This window comes from Anolis carolinensis, chromosome 6 (genome assembly GCF_035594765.1).
Source record: "Anolis carolinensis isolate JA03-04 chromosome 6, rAnoCar3.1.pri, whole genome shotgun sequence".
Classification (NCBI taxonomy): domain Eukaryota; kingdom Metazoa; phylum Chordata; class Lepidosauria; order Squamata; family Dactyloidae; genus Anolis; species Anolis carolinensis.
In genome coordinates, this window is record NC_085846.1 from 60154438 (window position 1) to 60176535 (window position 22098).

Here is a 22098-nt window from a genome sequence, read left to right on the forward strand (position 1 = left end):
TTTTAATTGATTATATGTACTGTTTTTGTTTTATTATTATGTTCTTGGCATTAAATGTTGCCAACTGTTGTAAGCCGCCCTGAGTCCCCCCGGGTGAGAAGGGCGGGGTATAAATTCTGGAAATAAATAAATAAAAATAAATAAGAAGATCCTGGGATATAGGGCAGTGGAGAAGGGGTCTAACATAAGGCCTTTAAGTTGTTGTTGGACCACAAATCCCACTATCCCTCGTTATGCTGGGAGCTGTAGTCCAGCAACATCTGGAGAGCCACATTTTGGCCCTTCTGCTATAGAACAAGATATGAACTTTAGTTAGCATATTCTTCACATGTTCCTGATTCTACACAGCTTTTTGGAAGCGGCAATGTTTTGTCTTCAGTTTAAGTAGAATAGAACTTTGAATATAACTTTTAAAATTCAGACTAAAACCCAGAATAGATTCAAACACAACCATGACATCAGAATAACCAGCTATCAGTGTGACCATTGTATTTGGACTGGATGCTCTTTGAGGTCCCATATAGTTGTACAATTCTATACTTAACAAATATAGGGCATTTTTATAAACAAGCCACATTCTTTAGAATGCACTTGCTTTTTGCTTGAACCTCTATGGAAGTTCATACATGTTTTCCCATGAGTATGCATGGGAAAGGCCAACAGTAAACCTATCCTGTGGAAAAATGCACTTGTTTATGTTGCTCTTGTAAACACTGAGTAGCTAGAGATAAGATAAGGAACAAATCAGCATAACACTTCCAAAGGGAATCCCTGTCATTGCTGTTCCATTAGGTTTCAGGGAAAGAAGGGGGAACAAAGGGACAACAAAGGAGACTCTACATGAACATTTGGAAGAACCAACTGGCATGTAGCTGGGGGGGGGGGGGCTTGAGGGGCTTCACACACACCCCCCGAAATTCTCAGGGTGGTCCGTGAAAAAGCCTTACATTTATTATTTAAACTTTTATGTTTATTCATATCATGATCTGATCACCATGCTCAGTATATCCCATATGCATGGAGGTATTGGGATAACGATACAAAAGGTTTACTAGGGTAGACCCCCCTCACCCAGACTCAGCCCCCCCCCCCCCCGAACCAAAAATCCCAGCGCCTCCCAAATCAAAATCCTGGCTACGGGCCTGGTGAGAGCTGTTCAACAATTAAATTCTTTGCCTCGGAGTGTGGTAGAAGCACCTTCTCTGGAGGCTTTTAAACAGAAGCTGAATGGCTATCTGTTGGGGGTGCTCTGGTTGTTCTTTTCCTCCATGGCATGGCGTTGGACTAGATGGCCCATGCGGCCATCTCTATTACTCTATGATTCTAACTGCAGTTTAATCCCAGCCTGACTTCCATAGGTTAGGCCTCAGCTTGTACTAATCACACGACCATCATTACTGTCAACAATTTCTGCAAGGCTGTCCATTACTACTTACACAAGTAGGCAAGTATCACAGTGAGGCCAGCAGCTCCCACACATTTCTCCCAAGCCTTTCAATTATTTTCTTCTAATGAAGCATAGATTTCTGCTCATACTAAGCCTTCATCCACTAATAAGAACTCTGCTCTTTTCTCCATGAAAAACAAGCAGCCTGGGCTAATGGAATGGTGGACACATCGTCTCACTGTTTCCTTCAGACATGTCATGGGCAGACCTTTAGTCTGCAACTTGCCAATGTAATACTTTTGTATGCTTTCATGTCATTTCTGACTTATGGCAGCCCTAAGGGGACCCTATCATGGGGTTTTCTTGACAAGATTTGATCAGAAGGGGTTGGCTTTGCCTTAGCCTCTGTGACCAAGGGTGCTTCCAGACAGCCCAAAAATCTGTGCCAAAGTGGGCTTTTAAAACCTGCTTTGGAGCTGATTTCCATCCCCATTCCCATCAAAAAAAAAAAAAAACAGCTTTCCCGAGTGGAAGGGGTGGCTACATGCCATCCCAATTACAACTGGAATGGCATGCAGCCACCTTGAAGCCCCCTAAATTTCCCCCTAAAGGTGCAAGGAGGAGTGTTATAGCAGCCAGGTAAGTTTATTTTATTTTTAGGGGGAAATTTAGGGTTTGGGGGGAGAGCTGGGTGACTCCTGGAACCTGAAAAATGAGATGGCTGTGTGGATTGGGCCCAGGAATTGCGTGACGTGGTCCCCGGGTCCAATCCACACAGGACCCACACCTGCTAAGACCCGGATATTTCTATAAGATCCAGATCTTATCAGACATTTAATTTGGAACAAACCCGGAAACCCCTGGTTAGACATCCCCTCGTTTGGATGCCCCTGGTAAAAACCCAGACAGGTCCCGTTTTTGGGCTTGTGTGTGGCTTGTCCAAAGCAACAATATGGCTTTCCGGGGCTAAGTAGGGATTCAAATCCTGGTGTCCAGAGTCACGGGCCAATACTTAAACCACAAGACCATGCTAGCTCTTACTGTGCACTCCACATAATACAAAGACATTCACACTGCCTGCTCTCTTGCTCAAGAAAAACTGAATCAAAGCCTATCCAAAGGACATATGGCCTGAGTATATACTAGAATGCCATTACGTAATACTCTGGAAATTTGCCAAAAAGATGAGCCACTTTTCATATGATCAACTTCCTGAAGGATTGCTTTCTAATTTTCATCGAAAAATTATCCTTTGATTAAGAGCTTGGCTTTGGTAGTATGCTATAATAATAAGCAAAGCAAAACAAAGTTTTGTCTTTACATTCTACCAGAGTTCCCTCAAAAATGCTGATACATATTTCACACCTGTGTTTTTAAAGACGCTTTTTGCAATCTGTTAGTCACTGCAGGTGCAAGCAAATATAGAAACCATAAAGAAACCAATCCTGGTTGTTAACACCCGCTCTGCATCTAGCTCAAGGGGTTTTCCCTCTTTTTGTCAAAGCTGTGAGATTGATTTCTGAAAAGTGTAATAAAATCTTCTGGGAGGTCTTCAGAAAGCTGATGACACAATAAAACCATACCAGATAAAGATTAAAAACTTGGGGAAAGTTACATTTTTATTGTGCTATTCTTTTCTGAAGTACTGAATGCGAGCTACAATTTCATAACTTCTACCTTAAAGCTATACATCCAGAAAAGTAACACTGAATGTTCAAAAATTGGTTCCTTATGCATGAATAGTATGGGGGATGTGAGAAAAGGTCAGAATCAAATTGAATAGTTCAGGTCCTTGTGGAAATCACTGTTGTACAGTGTTGTATGAAAATGGTAAACTCAGTCCCCTTAACTGAACTCCTAAGAAGGGCAAACTGCAAATAACATTAAACAGCAGCAAACAACACTTGAATATATTTTACAGAGGTGATACCATGAACATTTTAGTTAACTCTATTTTTGTGTACCTTCAAGTAATTTCCGATATATGGCAACTTGAAGGCAAACCTAGCAGTTGGGGCTGAGAGGGTGGGGCTCACTCAGTAGGTTTTCATGGCTGAGTAGGGAATCAAACAATCCTGGTCTCAAGAATTGTAGTCAACTATCAAACCATTACACTGTCCTGGGTCTCTGTTATCTCCATTATCTATCTGGAGACAAACAATTACTGTATGTAGTCCAAGCAAAAGCACTAACTCTGTATCTCCAAAATTCACTGTTTACAGCTTAAAGTCCAGGAGGATTAATTCACTCATTCCAAAAGGTATGTTCCATTTATCAATTCACCTACACTGTTCTACATTTCAGATACTTTAATCTTTGGTCCTTACAACTGTGCTTTCTCTTCAACTGTCTGAAGAAAGACTCACATTTGTGGCATGCCATTGTGCCTGTTTGACCTTAACTTATCTAAACAGTCGTTGTTTTGGACCTTACATTTGAAACCAAAACTCAGATAGCATTTATTTAGAAAAGAGACATTTTCACAAACAGAAGCTCCTCTGAGAAATCCCATATGGCTTAAGCTCCTTCCCAAGATCTCATAGCCCTTTAGAATACAGGAAGCTTATGTTGATTATTTTCCTAGGCTACTGTTGGGTCACTGTGGTTGTGCAATGGACAACGGGAAGAATCCAGTCATTTATTTCCTTGAGAACTCTACACACTATGGGTCTGTCACAAAATCAAAGTGAATGGCAATTCCTGTCACCCATTTTCCCAGGGATTCAGTTCTCACAATTGTTTATTTGTAGGTTATTTTAATCTAACTTCCATCATTCAAACTATGCAAAAGCTGGTCTTATGGACACCATACTTCAATAATAATGGGAGGAGTTGGATTAAAATGTCATTAGTCACTTTAACACAGGTGAACTTGGCACAACATGAACAAATGGGGCCTTCCCAGTCCAAAGAATGGCCAAGTTAGCCCACAGCAATAAGTGAAATATCATGGCTTGATGAAAACAAGCAAAATATCTTTTAAATAAACCTTTGTTTACAAAAGAAAGAGCTAGAACAGATTGAAATTGAATGCAGACAAGACAGAGGTACGCCTGGTCAGTCGTAGGGCTGAATAGGGAATAGGGTTACAGTCTGTGTTGGATAGGGTCGCACTCCCCCTGAAGACACAGGTTCACAGTCTGGGTGTGCTCCTGGACTCATTGCTGAGCCTGGAGCCCCAGGTCTCGGCGGTGGCCAGGGGAGCATTTACACAACTAAGACTTGTGCGCCAGCTGCGCCCGTTCTTTGGGAGGTCTGACTTGGCCACGGTGGTCCACGCTCTGGTTACATCCCGTTTGGACTACTGCAACTCTACGTGGGATTGCCTTTGAAGATGGCCCGGAAGTTCCAACTAGTACAATGGGCGGCAGCCAGATTAATAACTGGGGCGACTTACAGGGAGCGCACCACCCCCTTGTTAAGCCAGCTCCACCGGCTGCCAATATGCTACCGAGCCCAATTCAAAGTGCTGGTTTTGACCTATAAAGCCCTAAACGGTTACGGCCCAATCTACTTGTCCGAACGTATCTCCTCCTATGAGCCAGCAAGATCCCTGAGATCATCTGGAGAGGCCCTGCTCTCGGTCCCACCTGCCTCGGAGGCGCGGCTGGTGGGAACGAGGGATGGGGCCTTCTCGGTGGTGGCTCCCCGGCTGTGGAACACCCTCCCAAGAGAGATGCGTCAAATTCCAACCCTGTTGGGCTTCAGAAAAGCCCTAAAAACATGGCTGTGTGCCCAGGCTTTTAATCAATAAATGGTGAAGATGACACGGACTGAACTATGGACACAGCATGAGGAAGAACGGATCTGATTTTATGTTTGAAATGTATATTTTAATTCATAATGTATTTTAATAGTTTTAACTGTTTTATGTGCTGTTTTATATTGGTTTGTATGGGCATCTAATTGTTGCCATTGTTGTAAGCCGCCCTGAGTCCCTTCGGGTGAGAAGGGCGGGATATAAATGTGAGAAATAATAAATAAATAAACATTTCAGTTCAGCTCATACTTTATAAGAAGTTATTAAAAGAATCACAATGTGGAATTGATACAACTGGAAATCCAAGAAAGCTCATGTTAAAAAATTTCAAATTTAGGAGAAACCAAAACAAGCAGATTAGTTTACTGAGTCCCAGGGTTTAAGTATTTAGTTTTTTAAAGTCTGGGTTAAAGTCTGCTGCCTTCACTCCTCAACTTTAATATATGTAAATATTACATTTTAAAAGCGCAAATGGAAGCAAGATCATATTTGAAAAAATTACCAAAATGTGCAAATTTCTTCACATTCAGAATGGGAAAATATTTAGGATTTTAAGAATTTAAATGGAGAATAAGGCAAACTTTAAGTTGGGGATGGGAGATTTTCCCATCCCTAACTTAAAGCTATCTTATGAAAGTTGCTTTTTGGGTGCATTATGCAAAGCTCCCTCTGCTTTCTGGTGTTTTTGCCTGCATAAAAAGGGTGAACAGATTACTAGCAACAACACACATCTTATTATGTCTGTGGGTTGTTGTGATGTTTTGTTTTTTTGTTTGTTTCATTTTGTTTTTGTTTTGCTGATTAGAAACTGTGGATACTCTTGGGAAATACCTTATTTCATTGGTGAATACTATGTATCCTCTGAAATTAAACCAATCAATGGCATTTGCATGCATGCATTTTATGAACTAGAAGAGTAGTATCCAAAGCCTGTGGGCCAGATTTGGCTTGCTTAGTCTTCCAATTAGATGTATGTTTCAAACACTTTGAAACTGTGTGTCTAAGAGAATTTTCTAATTTTTAAAAAACTGTAAGTAGAAATTTATACTTTGTTTTTAATGTGTTGAAAATTGAATTGAGTCTTGCCAGGTAAAAGGCAGGATATAAATTAAATAGAAACAAAATAAACTTTCCACTATATATATATTTTCTTTAATGGATGTTGGCCCAGACAGGATAATAGATGTCCACATCCAAATCTATACCTGATTCCTGAAATTAGTAGTACAATATGGTGGAGTACAGCAAACTGCAAATACTGTTCTGCTGACCAAGCAAAGGTCTAGCCTTGCTGTATTTATTTAAACTTTGGCCAACCCAATCTTTCTATCACCTGCAGTCACATAAGGCCGATTCCTTCCAAAATCTAAAGTAGTATCCAATACATGAATACTGTCACTACTTTGTTCTGAGTCTCAGATGTTAATTTCAAGTTACAGAATCCTGACAGTGGGTGGAATGGAACCAATCTATCACAGACAAATGCAGATTTCCTCTATGCTCTGCATACAGTTATGATATCCCTATCCCTATCCCTATCCCTTCTGTATTCATATCTGCTGTCTTAATGACTGCATCTCCTTCTATGAACCAGTGCAGGCTCTGAAATCTGCCAGGGAGGACCTTCTCTCGGTCCCACCTCTGTCCCAGGGGCAGTTGGTGGAGATGAGAGAGAGGACCTTCTCAGTGGTGGTCCGCCGGCTCTGGAATTCCCTCCCTAGAGAGATTATATTAGCCCCCACTCTTCAAGTTTTTCAGTCTAATCTGAAAACATGGCTTTTTAAACAGGCTTTGACCTTGATTAGAATTTTAGTGGTTAGACTTGAGGACTTAGTGATTGTTTTACTCCAGCACTTCAGATTGATACTTGAAGGTACTGCTGCCTTTTATGGAATTTAAAATTTTATTATGTGACATTTTTAGGTGAAAGTGTGTAAATTTGTGTTGTGATCATCTTATGCTTATGTAGTGTGTATTTTATGTGTGTGGAACTTTGGAGTGCTTTTGTGAGCTCCGAGTCCCTTAGGTGAGATGGTAGCGGGATATGAATAAAGATGTTGCTACTGATGATGATGATTATGATGATGATGCATAAAAACAGAGGAGTTTGAGGGTGGAAGTATAATTTCTAGATACCCATATCAATCTGCTCCAAAGCCCCACTCTACAGATGACTACTCTAAAAATGTGTAGCAGATACATACTGTGAGTGGGGTCTTTTCTGATGTGGTACCAAAGCCTTCTTGGATCTGTCTCTGTTCTCAGTGAGCCATAACAAATGCTTATTTCAATGCATTTCTGGGATGCTTTCATACCAACAGAATTTGGGTTTCTCTTGCCACATGCAACTTATAACTGTTGTATGTTTTATTGCCTTTATTTTTAATGATATATTAAGCTGCATGTTTTATAAATCTATAAACAGTATTCACAAGTTTCTCTGGGATTGTTTTAATATAAAAGCAGAAATAAATAAAAAACAAGGATTATTTCACTCTTCTACAAAGTGCTACAGGACTCTGCTTTTTGGCTATAATAAACTAAGGAACACTTCAGAAATTAGGCATTTGATACATTATAGAATTATAAACTCATTAAATTATTTTTAAAAATCCAAGAGATTTCTGATGATTTTGTTCAAACAAGTCCACATTTTGTAAACAAATGGGCAAACAACCTCACATCTGCTAAATGCCCTTAAGCAGAACTTGCCATGTAATGGATCTGAGATGAGGGTTAAAAGGATTTACCAGGCCATGTACATAGCTCCGTCACATACTCACGTTTCCTCTGCTGAGGTAGACAGTGACTTGGCCCTCGTCCCGGATCTCTGAAAACATGGGCGCTCCGACCAGGAGGTCTGCAAGTCCATCAGAATTCAAATCAACTGCACATAAGGAGGAGCCAAAGTAAGAGCCCATCTGTAACCAAGTCGAGTCACAACAAAGCATTCAGTATCTGCCCACACACAAGAGGAAATAGTTTATGCTTTTCTTTGTATGCAACAGAAAAAGCCACTGGCTGCTTTATTTCACACTACCAGCTCTACAAAGTGGGATATTTTTGAAAAGGGGGAACATTGGGCCTGCTTAAAGTTCTGTCTGTTTTCATTAAATGGGAGGGGGGGGAATGAACCTTTGCTGAATGTTTTAAAATTGATTTACTACTACACACTTGGAATCATTTCATACAGGCAGATAGCGATTTATTACATCACATAAGACATCCCTTAAACGTGGAAGATATTTACACAAGTTGGTAGATGACTACAATTTATGTATTGATTATGGCTACTATTATGGGCCACCAGTGCACATGGAATAAAACAACAACAAACACCAACAAGACTGCCAAAGGGCTAAGAGCTAAAGCATACACTGCATTGGTAGCATTCAATTTAGGATTACTTTCTTTTTATATTCAAATAAGCATATATAGTTCTGGTCCATGTCAAATGGAATATGGGTGAGGGGAGGACATGAAACCTTCCATTCCCAATAAGTTTTCATTTCAAAATTCCACTCCTCTCAGTTTAGGAGCTTAAAAACATTTTCAAGAGCTTTCATTGACACTCCACGAAGGAGGTGAACCTTGAACCAAAGTCATTTGAACCCAGTCTCCCAGCAGTGCACATTCCCAGTCCAGTTAACTAAACTCTGATCAGTCTTCGTTCTATCAAAAATGGTTAAGTTGTCACCATAATACATAAGATCTTCTCCCCCTTTTTTCTTCATGACAACTTCCAGTCCAGCTGGCTCAGGACAATCTTAAGAATCCTACACACAGATGGGTCTTTCAACTCAATCTCTTCTAGCTATGAGAGATGAGAGAGCTCCCATAATATAAGAAGGCAAACAGAGCTCATGAAGTCACCTAAATTTCTAGCCCCAGAACATTATGCTGCACAAGGAGGTGAGACAATAGGTTGATAGGTATCAGAAGAGGGGGGAAAGGAGGGTGTATGGCCTGGGTTAGACCTAGCACACCAGCCACTCCCACATCATCATCCCACCACTACCACCTGTTAGTTTTGCTCAGCACCAAGAAAAAATTAAATAGGTATTAATAAAATTGCCCTTATTGTTTATGCCTGGTCTCATTCCTGGGATGCACAGCAATGTGATTTATCTTGCACTGGAGCAAAGCAGGTACAAGGGAGATTAATTTGCTGGCTTCTGATGCCAAGCCTTGCGATCTGACATTGGAAATGAGGGTCCAGGGTGAAAACACCGTAGCCCAACGAGGAGAATCTCTGAAATTCACAGTTACTTCCCAGGTCAGCCAGCATCTGCTAACTGAGGTGGTTGTCTAACAATGGGACAGCCTTATAATTCAACACGGAAGCCCAAAGATTCTGAGTGAAATGGCCACAGTATGTTGAGCACTCTCAGACCACCACCATCTATTTTCAATAGTGGTGGCACTCACACAATTTACAACAACAACCTGAACAACTGCCACCAAGGATTACTGCCAGGTGGAAGCATTTAGTGCCATTTCCATATGACAATCTTGACATATGAACCTGCCCTAAATGGTTACATTGGCTCTGGATTTCAACTGAGAAATGCACTTTCCTCTCTATTCACCACCTGAGAAAGTGGGACCATGTGTCACGAATCTATTGCCAAATTGCACATCTGACACTTTTTATTTTACCACTGAGCACCAGTTGACTCAGAAATAAAAAGGTCATCAAAATGGGCTGACAGAACATTATGTACACTATTATTATGCATCTCATGACATTATAAGATGCCTACTGCCTGGATGGTTGTGTTCCCTTTTTCTCTTTAATTCAGTAATTCAGCTTTGTCTTTGACCAATGTGAGCCAAATGTTCCAGCCAATGTACAATATTGGTCAAACAGTATCTGTTACACTTATAATTAATTATCAAATCAAAACTAATATTTCTGTCCAGAAAAACAGCAGGCATCACAGTTTATAAGATACAGTTGGAAAATGTGGAGAAATTAAATAATAATATAATATACTTTATTTATAACCCGCCCTATCTCCCTGAGGGCAAGAATGCTTATTTCTCTAATCTGTTTACTTTTATGGGTTCAGAGTCAAACATTTAGCATTTCACTTCTCTTGTGGATTCTTCTTGTTTATCAAACTTTCAGAGAGCATTGTCGGCTATTTAAAATCTGTCAGGCAGTGAATGAAAGATCTGAACAATATATTCACAATTGTGGAGTCAGATCAATTGAGTTAGGAAAAAGATATTGTTTATCCAACTGCAGTGTTACTGTGGAGAGTGGGTGACCTAATGTGACTGTGAGAACCTAAACATTGTGCTATTCACATCTGGCACCATTCACTTTAATATGGTTTCCAATTTCCTAAAAAGAACTAAGTGGGTACATTGCAGTTGGAGCCATCATGGTCCTTTGCCAGAATTTATTGGTCTGATCTCTGCACTACAAGCAACATCACTGAAATTAGCCAACAAACAGGATTGCCTGCTATCATATAAAACAGTGGTTCTCAACCTGGAGTCCCTAGATGTTTTTGGCCTTCAACCCCAAGAAATCCTAACAGCCAGTACACTGTCTGGGATTTCTGGGAGTTGTAGGCCAAAAACAACTGGGGACCCTAGACTGAGAACCACTGATATAAAACTTCTGGTTGTGGCCAAGTAACTCAGCCTGAAACTCTTAGCTCAGTAGGTTGTTACTTCTCCTCAGGCGGAGAAATTCATGTTCTCATTCAAAATGGAAGAGAAAGCAATTCGCAGCCCTGGTTTTTGATGCAGTCATCAAAAATCCCAATATAATCCAATCCAGTTTTTTGTTTTTTTTCATGTCAGGAGCAACTTGAGTCGCTTCTGGAGTGAGAGAATTGGCCGTCTGCAAGGACGTTGCCCAGGGGACGCCTGGATGTTTTTGATGTTTTTACCATCCTTGTGGGAGGTTTCTCTCATGTGGAGCTGGAGCTGATAGAGGGAGCTCAACCGCACCCTCCCCAGGTGGGATTCGAACCTGGCAACTTTCAGGTCAGCAACCCAACCTTCAAGTCACTTAGTCCACTACGCCATCTGGGGGCTCCTTATCCAATGCAGTAAGTAGCATTGGGAAAAGAATAGACACATTCCGATCAAAATTGAGAAACAATATTTTTTCACTCACCTTTTTACCCGAAGCCTGGAAGATCTTTATTAAAGACCCAAACCTCTTATCAGTGCGAAAAATATATACCTATGAATCAAAAAAGATTATTAACTTATATTACAACAACACTATCATCGCCACCGCCACCACCATCATTCACAACTGATTAGTAAAACAACACTACATTGTGTTTCCTTATGGGTATTTTATAAATGTCTGAAAATTATTTTTAACCTGTCCTTCCATCAAGTGGAAGCTGAAGCCTACAAAGATGAAAAATGATTTTAAAAAATAGTAGTATTAAACAGATCTTTTTAAAATGTGGTGAAATGCTGGCCTACAACATTTTATCAAGGATTTTGTGTTTGTAGGGGGGTGTTTAAAATAATATTTTTGTTTGCCCACCAAAAACAAATTAAAGCAGTTGCTAGGTAAATATATTTGCAAGTTAGACTATCATAAGATAAATGTTCACAGAGCTTTAGTTCAATGTTATACCACCTGATATCCATACAAAGGTTATCCTTCCAGAAACACTGAATAACCTCTACCAGAGTTAACAGTGTGCCACATGATCTGCTACCTAAGTTCCTAAAGACACAGATCCTCAACAAAGCTTTTTGGACTGTATCTTCCAGAATCCAAAAAGTAACATGACCATGCTAGCTGAGAGATTCCATCAGCTGAAGTCCAAAAATTATATCAGAGGGTTGAAACCAAAGATTTACACATTGAAAAGAAGACAATGAATACTAACTTCCCTACCCCCTCCACCTCCCTCAGGTCTCCAGCTTCCCCCACCTAAGTAGATGATGGTATGTAGCAAAGTGGGGAGGAAGGGGAAAATCCAAAAAAGTTTGCCCCCCCCCCCTGTAAGTAGGATAAAAGGTGCCTCCACCTGATTTTCCAAGAACACCTCCATTTGCTTCAGTTCCCTATCATTAGTACCAGGACCATAGCCAGAAAAAACAAAATTTTTGGAGGGGAGGTTGAAACTTTTTTTTAGTAAATCATGAAAAGTAGTTTCATAACGCAAAATAATTTAGAAATTAGGTTCCATCAATAAACTTCAGTGGACACTCAAGAGAAATAAACTTCAGCGGACACTCATGGAGATTTGGTTAACCAGTTAAAATTCATGAGCAAACCAGGTTTTTTTAAAAAAAAAACTGAAAAAAAATTGGGAGGGGTTTGAACCCCTAAACCCCCCTCCCCCTTGGCTACAGCCCTGATTACTACCATGTCACTGCCAATCTCATGTAATGTTACTTTTGAGCCCTGGGGGACATGGTGGAGAGGAAGATGGTGAGAAGAGGAGATGGTAAAAATGTTCAATTTTCACTCATTAATCTTCCATGGGCAATCTCTAATCCAACCCACTGTTCATACAAGAGGACACAGTCCTTGAGTTAACTATTTAATGCCATGGCAGGTAAGAGTTAACCATCTGCCACTTCACAATATACAACCATCACCTCATATAGCTGTGAACCAGAAAAATTCTAGGTTCAAAATTCTATCCTACTCTTGAAATCTTTAGGTGAATTTAAGCCCGCTGTCACCTCCTAGAACCCAAGTGCTATATGAGGAAAATCACAATGAACAGTCTATTTGTCCTTGTGTACTAGACTACTGCAATATCAAGAAAGACAAGCATTACCCAAAAAATGATTTAAATGTTTTCCATTAATCAGTGTTACTCAAAGTGGTGGTCCATGGACCAGTGCTACTCCATAAGCCACCAGTTGCGGTTGCCTAGATATTTTCCAGGAAAGGAAGAAACAATTGTAGCCAATGGGAATAAATATGGTACAAGTATCTGGTCCACTGGAAGAAAAAAATCCAGTCAGATACCTTAAGAAACATTAGCATACAAAATATCAATGACTTGACTCTAAAGTAGGGATGCAACTTCAGAAGACCTAAGATCACATCGCCCTCCAAGGAGACCCTGAAGAGCTGTACAACCCACCCATCCCTGCCTTCATGTTTATGGAAGCTCCAAGACACTATCAATAAACTATTTCCATGGGTGTTCCTCAAATGACTGTGGTCCCAACCCTCCTGCTTATTCATTTTTTCAAAACATCAAGTGCCACCACATTTGTACGTGAGCTAAAGTTTGATCAACAGCCACACCTTTCCGACACCTCCATCCTGAGGAGCTCCTCCTACGACGTCAGTGGTCATTGTCTGGGAGAAGTGACCTGCTGTCACCGCATATCCTGAAAGGGACATTTTTAAGAGTGCATGATCAGAAGCAGGGAAGAGGAAAGAATTGAAAAATACATTTAGAAAAGCAAACAGGTCCAAAGAATAGGTCAGCATCTGGTTGAAAGCAAAATGATTGTTCTTCTCTGCCTGGAATCTAAATATAATATCCTTGTGCTTAAACAACAACAATCCTACTGGAGATCTTCTTTTTCAGCAAAGAAACTCAAACTCAAAGAAACTTTGTTCAAGAATGGAAGCATCAACAAGCAATTGACCATTTTTCCGAAAAATAAAATAGTGACTGATGGCTTACCGTGTTTCCCCAAAAATAAGACAGTGTCTTATATTAATTTTTGCTCCCAAAGATGCACTAGGTCTTATTTTAAGGTGATGTCTTATTTTTCCATGAAGAAGAATTCACATTTATTGTTGAACAAAAAAAGAACACTTATTATATACTGTACAGTAGTTGTCATCACAAACTAGCATAACCAGACAAACTGTGCATCTTATCAAGAATTTCTTGTTACTACCATTATTTCCATGTACAACAATATCTATGGTACATACATTTACTGATCCTGCATGTTCTGGTGTTCTGTTTGGTGGGCATGCTTCCAAATAAAACTTTGCTAGGTCTTACTTTCAGGGGAGGCCTTATATTTAGCAATTCAGCCAAACCTCTATCAGGTCTTATTTTCGGGGGATGTCTTATTTTCGGGGAAACGGGGTAGAAATGCCAAGGGAAATAGCATCTGCTTTCAAGAGGACTGGTTTTGAGAAGTGGGATTAAAAACTAAATATAAAAAAAACTTTTAAAAAAACTAAATATACACAAAGAAAAGATTAAAATTAAAAAAAATTAAAAAACTAAATATACACAAAGAAAAGAAGCACTAACTGAAAAATGCACCCTCCCCGACTGATAAAACAGTATATAGTTTCATGCAAATGAACACATTTTAATGCAGGTTGAGCAAATAAGGCATGTAAAGGAGGACAGGGAAAAGAAACATGAAATTACGTATATATGATACTAGCTGTGCCCGGCCACGCATTGCTGTGACAAAGTGGTGGTGGTATTGGTTAAAAAATTTTGTGTAATTTTTATTTGACATTATTTGCAATTTTTTATTAATTTTATTGTAAATTGTATTTTTATTTATTATATTTTATTATTTTCTTGTATTATTTTTAGTTATTTTCTGTTATTATAGTATTTTATTGTATTAATTTTTAGTGTTTTTTATTATTTTTTATTGAGGAGACCAAGTTGGAGGAGCTTAGCCTTCTAACTGGCAGCAATTGGATAAAAGCAATTATTCTTCTCTCTCTAATTAGGACTTTATTTTTCTTTTCTTTTTGTTGTATCAACCTAGAGGCATGGATGATGGGTTGTGTCGTCAAATTTCGAGGTTGGGGGGCCTGTAGTTTTGTTGTTTTGTGGGTCACCGTGATGCCATCACTCTTTTATATATATAGATGAGGAAAGGATTAGAGGAAGATTGTCTCCTGACACAATACTAGAATAATGATTCCCACACTCTAGTCTTCCAGCTGTTTCGAACTTCAACTCCCAAAAACCTCAGTTGCCTTGGCCAATGCTCAGAGATTCTGTGAGATGAAATCGCAAACACCCAGAAGACTAGAGTTTGGGAAGAACTATACTAATCATAGACTTATGTTAAGTGGTGGTGGATTCAGGACAAAAGGAAGTACACATTTCCCACAGTCCACGGTTAAACTATAGCTGTTGTTTGGTGTTGTTAACTACCATAAAGCTGTCTTCAACTTATGGTAGCTCCATGAATGAGAGACCTCCAAGTCGCTCTATTATCAGGAGCCCTGATCAAGACTTTCAGACTCAGAACCATGCCTTCCCTGATTGAGTCTATTTGTAATGCAATCTTTCTCTTTTCCTACAGCCTTCTACTTGAGCAAACATTATTGTCTTTTCTAGTGGGTCATCTCATAATATAGACAAGGTACAATGATCTCAGTTTAGTCATATTGACTTCTAGAAAGAATTCAGGTGAGTTTATAGTTGCAACCAACTATATAATGATGGAGCCCAACCTGGTGACTTTGAAAGGGAATTGGATTAATGCACATGTGTCAAACTCAAGGCCCACATGCCAAATCCAGCCTTCCATGTCATTTTATGTGGCCCTCCAGATTCTGGACTACAACTCCTGTATTCCTCATTATAAGACATTATGACTAGAGCTGATGGAAGTTGTGATATAGCAATATCTGGAGGCTGCAACTTGTTCTGTTTATTAATGAGAGTGGATTTTGGATTTAGATACAAGGCTTGTGGATATAATGTCTGACATTAAAATGTCCTTTAGCCTTTCCCCAACCTCAGAGCCACAAGTGCTGTTGGGTTGCAAATCTCATGACTCAATAACATTTACCCAAACTGAGTAAAATCTAAAGAGTGCCGACCATTATGTTAAAAATATATAGTTTTCCCTCTATATCCATGGATTCTCTGTTCATGGATTCAATGCCCCTTTGAAGACAATAGCAAGGCTGATACAGCACTTGGTGAAAATTGGTTTGACATCCCATGAGGGGATATGGCTACTGCTTGTACATTATTCCCACTGCCAGAGGCAATATCTTCTCAGTGGTAGTTTGCTGGGGACCATCAACAAATTGGTGCTCTTGTGCTCATGTCCTGCTTGCAACTTTCCTACAGGCATCTGTCTTATTATGGTGAAAATAAAAACCCCACCCCCACCCCCACCTCAATTGACATGATCCAACACAGAATCGGGGGAGGGGGGTTGCTAAGAAAATAGGAAGGCAAGAGGAAATCTATAGTGAATGCTGTAAGAAGACTTCCACCTTAGGAAGGGTTTTTTTTTTGTAAAATATACAGTATATACAGTATATCAAAGAGGGGAAATGATGTTTTGTAAAGGGGAATCAATCATGTAGTGTTATTTGCTCCTCTATAAAAATGATATATTATGGAACCAGATGAGTCTGCAATGCAAACGTTTCAGCTCTTTTGCCTTGTAAGGCAATTATTTTATATTTCAGAGCCACCATTCCCTCCCTCTGCTGTAAATTATAGGTCTTTTATCTACATGGTAAACAGCATGCTTTAGAACTATTCAAAGAAAAAAGCTCAGCATATACATCCATCTCTCATTTTCACTATTCTCAAGAGTCTTCCATTAAGTAATGTAATGTGTTTGGTTTTTTAAGCACCAAAGAATCAAGTAAATAAACAAATAAGAGCAATAGGATGGAGAAAAGAGACCAGTCTGCAGTCCTTTTTTAAAACCGTGGCTTTGTTTTAATGTGCCAAACAACTGAGGAAGATGGGGGTCTGTCAATGCTTCCATAATCAAACCAAGTGGTCACTAGGGACTAGAGAGAAACCATTAGATACACAGTATTTCTCTTGTGGCATTCATTGCATTTCTAATCCTAAATTTATTAGGTTTATTGAACTAAGTCCATTTCAGCATCTTCTCTTAGCAGCTTTTCTTCACAACAATAAATCATTGATAATGAATTTTGTTGCCCTCAAATGATTGATTAGCCCATCTTCCATATATGTTACAACCACTTTAATCAAGGGGGGAAAATAAGACAAAACCACTGTTATGCTACAATAAACAAAATTATAAATTATCTGGGCTTGCCACGGTATACAGAGATTTTTAGAATTCTTTGAGAGTGCTGAGTTTTTCCTGAAAGGATTTCAATGATCACTCAAAGAACTACAATCCCCAGTGTATAGGGGTGCATCTACACTGTAGAATTAATGCAATTTGGCACCACTTTAACTGCCATGGCTCAATGCTATAAAATTGCGAGATAGATCTAGATAGATATGCTTCCAAATATTGTTGGGGAAATGCACACACACACAGAGGGGATTTGCATCTATATCTAGCTCTGCATTGTTTATATAAGCATTGAATGTTTGCCTGTTACTATGTTGGAAGCTGGCCTGAGTCCCCATGGGGAGATAGGGTGGGATCCAAATGAAGTTTTTATTATTATTATTATTATTATTATTATTATTATTATTATTATTATTATTATTATTATGTTATTGTTGATACCATATTGTTTTTGTTGCCCCTACTTTTCCACTTATAGAGCTAGTTTATTTTTTCTTTGAAATACGGTAAATATTCAAAACATTTAACCTACTGATGCCTCGATTAATGAAATTTTCTTGGTATCTATTTTTATTTTGAAATTTACCCATAGCTGCTGCATTTCCCACCCTCGGCTTATACTCGAGTCAATAAGTTATCCCAGGTTTTTGTGGTAAAATTAGGTGCCTCGGCTTATATTCGGGTCAGCTTATACTCGAGTATATACGGTAATTCCTGACCATCTATTATACCAACTAGGGCTGAAGCAGCTGTAATCCAATGATACTAGAGGATCATGTATTTCCTAAATATTGTCCAGGCACAGATGTCTAGACGCATGCAAGTTGTCATTTTAAAAACTTCAGGTAAAATTATTGCTCCTGTCACTAAGAATAAACCATTGGGAATAAAATAATTAGGCACCTATGTGTTGACAGTTTTCAATAACAGAGGAAAAAGCCCTGCATGCAAGAGAATCAAGACTACAATCAGGATTCAAGGTATCACTCACCAAGGTACGTGTACCGTTTAGCTATCACAGATTCATCATTCAGTTTGAAATATGTATTGTCAGTGAGATTCAGTACTTTGATTGTCCCTGTCCAGTAGTAAGATCCAGGGGCTCCCATGATGACCAGCTCCTGCAAAAGAAAATATTTTTTGTGGTAATGTTTGCAATCAAGAAAGTAAGACCAATACACTACATTGGCTATTTAGTTGCATCTCAATAACTAAAGGCCTGACCCTCACTCCTTTAAAAGCCCACCTTAAGAGTCAGTTGAAGTAAGTCTGGTCAAGAACAAAGGAAAATTATGTTCTCATCCATCTTCTCCCACCAGGAAGCAAAGCGGCAAGAAGGATCTTGCTTCTGATTGTCACAGTCTTGCTCCTCCTTGCATCCTGACCCTTCACTTGATCTAATTGCTGCTTAAGGATCTATAATTCTACATTATGAATCTGTACCTGCAAAACTCAATGCCAGACATTATCTTTGAGACTTTCCTTAAAAACCAACTGGCCAAGGAGCTAAAGGTATAAGTTTGGTGTTCAAAAGCTGTAAACTGAGTTACATACAAAAAAGTCACCAGGGTTCCATAGAAAACTGTCAAAAGTGTGGCATATGCAACACCTTACAATGAAAGCAGTAGTGATCAGTGACTCCAATATCAGTGGGCTAACTAATCCATTCTAGGTTTTAGTGCAACACCAACAGAGCTATTCAAGGTGCTGAATATTATCCCCAAAATGGATTCAGTTCTTTAAGTTGCTCCTCTGAGGTTCACACTAAATCTTGGAGCAGATGCAATGCCTCATTGATGGAGAAAATGTGAAGCATCAGTTATTGACAGTGTCACTATCCTCCTGAACCCCAGCAAGGCAAACATTTAGAGGATCTAATCCATTTGCTGATCTCAGCTGTTTTGAATAATTTTTATTGAATGATTTTCCTAGGGATAGGAAGGGAGGGGAGGAGGGGGGAGGGGGGGGAACCAAATGGGCTAAGGAGGGGGAGGGGGGCGATATGATAAAAACTGGAAAAGAGAGCAAGGGGGAAAAAAAGGAAAGAAAAAAAGAAGAAAAAAGTCAAAAAAGAGAAAAAAATTGAGCTTCCTTTCTTCATTAAGGTGGGGGATGGTGCAAGAAAAAAACCCAAAAAATGCAAAAGAGTATAAGGGAATGAATTCAGCGAGAAAAAAAATCCATCGTGCTTCTCTTTACTGTATCCTATTGTGTATCCAGATTTGTTGCATGTTGGGTTCAAATAAGCAGCTTAGTCTTGTTTTCTTTCATCCATTCTTTGTGTTAATTTCATCGTGTGATTTCAATCTGAAGTCTTTGTTTTCTTTTCTCAAAATGTCCTTGTAAGTTGGCCACACATTCCACCCCATCTCTCTTCTTTGGAATGATAATTGGTGAGACCCACAATGGGATTTTACTATAGAATCTTGTTTTATATTTCTCCCATGTTCTCAATAGGGCGGACTGAATAAAGTGATTTCCAAAGTTCTTTCTGTTTTTTTTCTTTCCGTAACATAAGTACACGTGCCACCCAGCTCTAAGATCGTGACCCTCTATTGTGAGTGGTTTTTTGTTTTGTAGTATGGTTCAGTCTCTGACCCATTCTAGACAGCATGCTTCTGTGTATAGTTCCAGGTTAGGCAGACCCAGTCCCCCTCTACGTTTGTCGTCTGTTAAAATTGTATAATTGATCCTTGGTTTTTTATTGTTCCATATGAATTTTGAAATGTCCTTATTCCACTGCTGGAAGATTCTTTTATTTCTGATTATCAGTAGATTTTGAAAAATATACAGCAGTTTGGGGAGAATATTGGATTTTACAGTGGCTGTCCTTCCTAGCAAGGATAGTTTTAAAGATGACCAGTTAGATAAACTCTTCTTTATCTCCTTCCACTTGTTTTCATAATTATTTTGAAAAAGCTGGCAATTTTTTTGCGGTAATGAAGATTCCAAGGTATTTTAGTTTAGTGGTGATATCTAGACCCATGAGTTCTTTTAATTTTTCCTTTTTTTCCTTCGAGATGTTTTTCGTCAATATCTTTGATTTGTCTTTGTTGATTTTGAAGCCTGAGACCCTTCCAAAGTCTTCAATTTTTCTGAGCCATTTGTGAATATTATTTAAAGGGTTCTCAATTGTGCATATTAAATCATCAGCATATACTCTGCGTTTGAATGATTCTTTGTGAATTTTTGCCCCTGTCAGCTGTGGGTCTTCTCTAGTCGAGTTTAATAATATTTCTATAGCTAAAATAAAAATCAATGGGGAAAGGGAGCAACCCTGTTGGGAGCCCTTTTCTATTTTTATTTTCTTTGACTCCTGGTCATTAATTTGTATTTTTGCCTCTTGCTTACTGTAGATGGCTTCAATTGCGTTATAAAAATAATGGCCTATATCCATTTCCTTGAGGATCATTTTGAAGAAGTTCCAATCTAACTTATCAAACGCCTTCTCAGTGTCCACTGATAGTATAGCCAGTTCCTTCTCATTGGGGGCTTCGTAGTATTCAATAGTGTTTATAATGCCCCTTAAATTGTCTCTGATGTTTCGGTGTGGGAGGAAGCCTGTCTGCTCTTCTTTTATCCACTGTGTTAGGAACACTTTAAGTCTATCTGCGATGATGTTACTGAAGATCTTGTAATCGATGTTGAGAAGCGAAATTGGTCTGTAGTTTTTAATGTTAGTTGAATCGGACCCTTCATTATGGGTTAATCTGATATTGGCCGATTTCCATGTTTCTGGAATTTTTCTGTGGTGCAATGCATCATCCATTATTAATTTAAGGTGTGGTTTTAAAACCTCTTTAAATTTCTTGTAGTAAGTTGCCGTCAGGCCATCTGGTCCTCGTGCTTTGCCTATAACTAATTTATCTATTGCTCTTCCAATTTCATCCTCCGAGATATCTTGGTTAAGTGCCTCTCTCTCCAGTTCTGTTAAACGGGGAATCTTTTGTTGCCCTAAGTATTGGTTTATATCTTCCTTTTTAATGTTGTCCTTCTTATACAGGTCCTCAAAGTACTTATTAAATTGTTCTAGAATATCTTGATCCTTTGTGTAAGTTTTATCCCCGATAATTACATGCGAGATATATTGTTTTTGTTTCTTTTTACTCAATTTCCTTGAGGATCTAATCCATTTGTAATGACCTCTAACAGGTCCTTCTGAGAAAAGATTCTACTGGTTTTATATACAGTACTGTGGGCTGTACATTAAATAACATTATGTAACATCATTTTTGTTCCTGCATTATAAATGTCATTTCCTAATTGGTTCTATCATAAAAACATGGGAAAGGTGTATTAAACAGCAAAAACTTTGTTTTTGCAGGACATCCCACAAAACATTTTCCTATAGTTTTTCAATGAAGACCTCATAGAGTCTTAACCAATTCAACACAGTTTGTGGCAGTCACAAAAACAAAGTTTCTGGAGTATGACAACAACATAAGTAACAGGAAATAACACTTTCAAGAACAGAACATTTTTCAAAATTTGTTATATAGTGTAATACATTTTGGGTGAAGGATGTATAAAATCCATGTGAAGATCATGGAGCAGTGCTTTACTTACAAAGCACAGAGGAATGACAGCAAACCAAAAATTCTGTTACAATTTCCAGGCCTGTCTTTCAGGATCTATGCATTCCTTCATAAAATTTCTCCTCCGTACTGGCACTGGGTTTCAAAAATTTGTATGCTCTTCTAAACCATCCTTCATCACTATGTCAGACTGACAAACCAGGCTTAGACATGTGTTTTTGGATTCAGAATTCTCTCAGTCACAGACAATGGTGAAGAAGGATAGGTTTTGCAGTCTGACAATATCTGGACGGCCACAGGTCACCTATCCTGGGCCTAGATCACTTAAAATAGCTACAACATGTATACACTCTGACATTGCAGAAACCATTTAAACAGATCCATCTGTAATAAACTTGCATTGTTTCCATGTCCCCTGGGGACAACCAATCCATCTC

General features: G+C 39.0%; 1 protein-coding gene across 1 annotated transcript in view; it reads right to left on the minus strand.

Annotated features, from left to right (window-relative positions):
- itga9 (integrin subunit alpha 9) overlaps nucleotides 1-22098 on the minus strand; it is a 404663-nt gene that overhangs the window by 324574 nt on the left and 57991 nt on the right. Inside the window, exons 6-9 of the mRNA XM_008112818.3 lie at nucleotides 18118-18247; nucleotides 13405-13490; nucleotides 11284-11352; nucleotides 7931-8068 (exon numbers count right to left, since the gene is read on the minus strand). Of these exons, the coding sequence (XP_008111025.1) occupies nucleotides 7931-8068; nucleotides 11284-11352; nucleotides 13405-13490; nucleotides 18118-18247 (423 nt within the window). The remainder of the gene's footprint in view (nucleotides 1-7930; nucleotides 8069-11283; nucleotides 11353-13404; nucleotides 13491-18117; nucleotides 18248-22098) is intronic.